The sequence below is a fragment of the Triticum aestivum genome, chromosome 2A (genome assembly GCF_018294505.1).
Source record: "Triticum aestivum cultivar Chinese Spring chromosome 2A, IWGSC CS RefSeq v2.1, whole genome shotgun sequence".
Classification (NCBI taxonomy): domain Eukaryota; kingdom Viridiplantae; phylum Streptophyta; class Magnoliopsida; order Poales; family Poaceae; genus Triticum; species Triticum aestivum.
In genome coordinates this window covers 673,353,931-673,359,220 of record NC_057797.1, presented here as the reverse complement: position 1 = coordinate 673,359,220, position 5,290 = coordinate 673,353,931, and the positions used below count along the sequence as shown (strand labels likewise).

At 45.2% G+C, this 5,290-nt stretch overlaps 1 protein-coding gene across 1 annotated transcript; it reads right to left on the bottom strand.

Moving 5' to 3' along the window:
* Positions 1-1,216: 1,216 nt before the first annotated feature.
* Positions 1,217-4,839, bottom strand: LOC123185865 (probable trehalose-phosphate phosphatase 5). Its single transcript, XM_044597679.1, has 12 exons — positions 4,766-4,839; positions 4,163-4,277; positions 3,586-4,075; positions 3,362-3,502; positions 3,148-3,219; positions 2,954-3,052; positions 2,724-2,780; positions 2,524-2,625; positions 2,111-2,188; positions 1,875-2,015; positions 1,677-1,769; positions 1,217-1,570 (listed from the first exon to the last, which is right to left on the bottom strand). The coding sequence occupies exons 3-12, from the start codon at positions 3,844-3,846 to the stop codon at positions 1,502-1,504; spliced, it is 1,113 nt and encodes a 370-aa protein (XP_044453614.1). The 5' UTR covers positions 3,847-4,075; positions 4,163-4,277; positions 4,766-4,839; the 3' UTR covers positions 1,217-1,501.
* Between the last annotated feature and the right edge of the window lie 451 nt (positions 4,840-5,290).

Below are 5,290 nucleotides of genomic sequence, written 5' to 3'. Positions count from 1 at the left end.
TCATAACGCTTCCGCTTACGGTCTACGAGGGTACGTGGACAACTCTCTTCCCTCTCGTTGCTATGCATCACCATGATAGATCTTGCGTGTGCGTAGGAAATTTTTAGAAATGACTGCGTTCCCCAACATACACCTCCATATCCGTCGACCCCGAGCTCATCCCGCGCGGCCTCGAGGAGGATATGACCGTCCGGCTTGCACTCCGCCACTCTGAGGAGGAGGCCACCCGACGACAACACGTGGACCCCTTCCGCCGGGAATCCATTGCGTCCGCCCAAATGGCGCATGGATTTGCCGTGAGGTGTGTCACCGCTGCCTCACCGGAGACAGGGCGGTCCATCTGGCATCCGAACACGGTGGCAGATGCGCAACCCCTTCGTTGGCGTGCCGAGACGGAGATGAACACATGGGCGTCGTCCGAAGCAAATATGGCGTGGCATGCCTACCGTGCGAGGCAGCGGGCGCGGAAGACGGCGATATCCCTCGCAGCGATGGACGTTGGCGAGTCAGAGTCGCATTCCCTGGCGCCCCGCATGGTGCACCAGTCTGGCGCCACAACCGTGTCGTGGTGGATGTCGCCGGCTCCTCCAAGACGGATCCATCATCGATCTCACGTTCACCGACACCGTCAAGGTTCTGTGCTCCGACGAGAAAGAGTAGGGCACAGGAGACAGCAACGCCTTTAGTCCTGCGAGCCAGCTCCGCTTAGATTAGGTTTTATGTTGCATGTAATTGTATGGATTTGAGCTTTTTAAATTGAGGTATCTAATTGTGGAAGAGATTATTTGAGGACAGACTGCTCACTCTCGGATGCTCTAAGCCCTCATGGTCTAATTTATAGGTAGGGTGGTCATGGTATCGTGGTTTCCTTTCTTTTGTGTCGGATGATATTGTGGTTTTTGGCAGGTGTTTTTGTGTTCGGTGTTGTCATAAGCTGGACCAGCTCTTTTCTTATGAGTGGAGTTGCAGGAATCTACTCCATGAAACCACAAATCATTGTACGATCAAAGTTATTAAACTGAGGTGTGGTCCGGTTCATGGATATTCTGAGAGGCTCTACCGTCTCCCTATCATCAGGTCAGAGCTACCACCTACCGGTCCAATAAACTAGTACGAAACTCTCGTTGTGTTGTCCCTACTGTTTGCCTGTCACTTTCAAGTTAGAGTAGCGACAAGTGGAAACGCTAAAACGTATAAACACCGGACTGCAGCATAGTTGGCGGATGTCAAACTTCACCAAAGCCATTTCGTGCAAAAGAAGTCACAAATGATGTACATTATTCCGAGTTTCATGGGCAAAGGTGGACAAAAATTTCCACTTTGCCAGTGCTAAACAAAGAGAAAACAACAAGAGAAAAGTCATCTTGGTAGGTTTGGGCTACGACCCTATCCACCTCCGGCGCTGCGAAATAGTCACCCCGGAGATGCTAATCTGCTACTGTCATTTCTGCCAGAAGACTAAACTGAAATCAACTGATGATGTGCTATTCCTGGGTTATTATCATTCTTGATCATGGGCTGGCTGCTGTTGCTCCTTCCATCTCACCAAGGAATCCAGGAACTCCATCACCTGCGTGGCAATTTGGCCAGTGAAACGGCCAGATAGGTGAGAAATTGACCGAGCAAAATCAAAAGGGATGCAGAAATCAGGCATGAAAATTGTCAAGAGTTTTTACTTCAGATGGAGCTCTCAGCGAGTAGAAGGCTTCAGTCTCCTTGGGCACCTGTGAAACTATAATTCCGTACCCACAGTTCCGCTCGCGAAGCACCTGATCATCGTGGCAAACAAACAGAAGAAAGGTGGTGTTTGTTCAGTGGAATCGTGACTGGAATGAGCATATGGCCCTTTCTTCTGAAGAAGAATAGTTTAAAACCTTGAACGCGTCTTCGTCAGTTCGGTCGTCCCCGATGTAGATAGGAAGAACGCTTCCAGGGTCATCTAGCCGGAGCGACTGGAGCAGGAACTCAACTGCCTTCCCCTTATCCCAGTCGATCACTGGACGAACCTCTAAAACCTGCGCCATTGTACGTGGTGAAGAGATGCACATTTCTGTCACGCTGATAGAAGAGTTAGAACACGTAGTGGAAGGAAGATTTCTAATGTTCCTACCTTTCGTCCGGTTGTTAGTTTGAGACGAGGAAAAGACTTCAGCACATCATCGACAAGCTGCGCGACCGAATTCCAGTCCTGGAAACAGGCAAGACAGACGAAAAATTCAGAGGAACTTGCAGTGGTTGCCGTAAGTGGAGACAGTGGCGGAGCGTGAATCAAATATTAGGAGGGGCCAAATGAGTGTATATGGCATAGAAAAGGCTAGGATGATCAGAGACACCGGACGATTAGTAGAGCAATTAGCAGCTAAGTAAATGTATTTGGTAAATTTTCCTCAATTAGCAGCTAAGTACATGTATTTGGTAAATTTTCCTCTTGGAAGGGGGGCCAGGGCCCGAAATTGTCCCCACTACGCTCTGCCACTGAGTGGAGAGGCAAGAGCAGCTAGAGAAACGTGAGATCAACTCTACCTGCTTGTCGACGTTGCGGTAATGTACAGACACACAGAACTTGTTGTTCTCAACATTTGCACCCTTGATTGATCTTGTGGCCTCCACTAGGGAGTTGTAAGCCTGTTGTGCAGAAAACAGAACAAAGTAAGTAGGTTAGTATTTTCATTGTAGGGTGACATGTTTATTGTTGTAACTTTTAAAAGTGTTGCACTGTGTACCTCAGTGATCATGGGTAAAAACTCACTTGCAGGCTGGAAAAGTTTGGCTTCTTTGTCCTGCAATAAAGCAGAGTTCCGAGAATAATCATAAACCTAAACAGAAACACATATTTGTAGTATTAAGGCAAGAGCAAAAAGGAAGCAATATTTTTTTTGCCAATATTTTCAGGCAATCCAATAAAGCAATTCAACCGACCCTGACTTCTGTAAACGAAGAAAGAAGTACTCACATCTTCTGTTTTATTTTCAGAATCTGCAGAAGATAGCATTATGTCCATACCATGACTTCCAGCGTAGTAGAGCTCTTTCAGGTTTACAAATTCGAACACCTGAACATGAAGGGGCAAGGACAATACCATCAGCTTCATACAAGTAGGGATTATTCCAACGGTCACATGCCAACTCGTGCAAAAGTTGCTCAAACCTTGTCACGGGACCTCCCGCTGACGATCGCTGTAGGGAAGAACTTTGCGACATTCTTCACAGCAACACGCATCTGAAGGAAGTTTTCCAGATTGAGCAACCAAGTTACATACATAAAGGCGTCAAGCAATTTTTCAGAAGCAACCATATTTATACATGCATAAGGCGTGAAGCAATTTTCAAAACCAAGCATTTTTATCAGAGTTGTGGGTTACCTCTGGGGACATGAAAGCCTTCTCGGGATCATTGACAATAGGCGAAAGCGTGCCGTCATAGTCCAGAAACAAGGCGATCTTCTTGCCGTGCGCACTTGCTATGATCCGGTCGAAGGAAGTTAAAGCAGAAGGGCATGTTGCCTGCAACAAATGGCAAAACTTTAGAAACCTTTGCATGAGACACCAAATGGACAACTGAAAACCGAAAGAAATATTGATCTTACCAGCCAAGCTTTGTAAGGAGAAACTTCATCAGATAGACCATCAGAGTCAGAATGCACAGATGGCTTTATATGGGTTGACGTTGGTGTCATCACACCGAGCAGTCCATCGACGACTTCAACAAGTTTACGTCTGCTGATGTATGTCACACTCGCGGAAGAACAGGGATGCCTCTTGGATGTGACTGAAGATGGCATGAGATTTGAGGGTACTGAAGATGGCATTGACAACACTGGCTGGCTTTTGGCCACATGATCCGACATGGCAGGCAAGCTATTGCTACTATACACTTGAGAAATAAATCAATGAATAGGCTAATTGCAAATTGGGATCAAAACTAGGTGGAGAAGGGGTTCTGTTAACTACTCCTTGTCAATGAAAAACCAAAGAGTAGATTTAACCCACAGTCTTGTCAATGAAAAACCACTTCTTCAGCGTTTTCTTGTCAGTGTAAGTGCGCACACGGTTCCTTATCAGAAAGTTACCAGTGATCTGATGAAAGAAGTAAGGTAACATTAGACATAAGTGCATCCACGCATAGAAAACCCAAAATACTTACAATCGCATTAAACGGTGTACCTTCATATACACCGGTGTGAGAGCGCATGTGCAATTGTGCGTCACAAAAGTGAAACTTCAGTAGGAAAGGAACCACGTAATTCAACGTTCATATATACTTGATCAGATATCATTGCTGCATGAGTCAAAGAGTAAGTCGTCCATGTCACTGATCTAAAAACGTCATAATGCTCCAAGGATTTCATCACATCATGCATGCATGGACCGGATTTGTAATGACATAAAGCCCCACATCAGTGTCCTCATGAGTCATGACTCAGAGGATGATGAAAACAACAGCATAGATTTCCTAGCCAGAACTTAGATTTAGTTTTTTTTTTGGATAAAAGGGAGATCTGAATAGATCTGCCTTACACCACAGATTCGAAATAATCACTGCTTATAATCAAACAACACGTGGTCTTCTACTAGATTAGGAATTCCGATGATCCCTTCTAATAGATTAGGGATTCCGACGGTAGAAGACCACGTTAATCTAAAACGGAAAGAAATAGAGATGGATTATGAATTCGAGACAAGAGATTCTTTAAACCAATTGCACAATCGGCTGCGGAAGGGGAAAACACAATCGGGAATACGGAAATTTGCAATGGAGAAACAAACCTGGTTACGAAGAATAGGAGATCGGCGTGTTCGCAAGGAAGAAGGAGCAGAGAGGAAAATGCGGCCGTCGTGGAAGCCTATATATATAGGAGAGCGGAGGGTAGAAAGGGGATTTCCAACCCCGTCTGTTTTTACTTTCGGCCAAAAAACCCGGCAGATCCTATATGACGCCCGATCGTCGCTACTTCGCTGCAGCAGCGAAGCGAGCGAACGAGGCGACACGGGCCGGCCCACTTCGAGCGACCACCCGGTTTTCGAGACCTTCTAGTAAGTTCCCTGAACCGGGGTTTTCTTCTTTTGCCCTTTTACCCGTTTTTTCCTCTCTTTTTTTCTGTTTTTGTTTCTATTTCTTTTTCCTTTTCTTTCATTTTATCATTTATCGTTTTTATTTTTACACTTTGTTTTCAAGAAAATGTGTTGAAATCCCAAATTTTGTACAAGATTTAAAAAATTGTCCATTGTTTTCAAATTTTGTTCACAATTTTAATTTGTCCAGTGTATATCATAAAATGTTCAATGTGTATT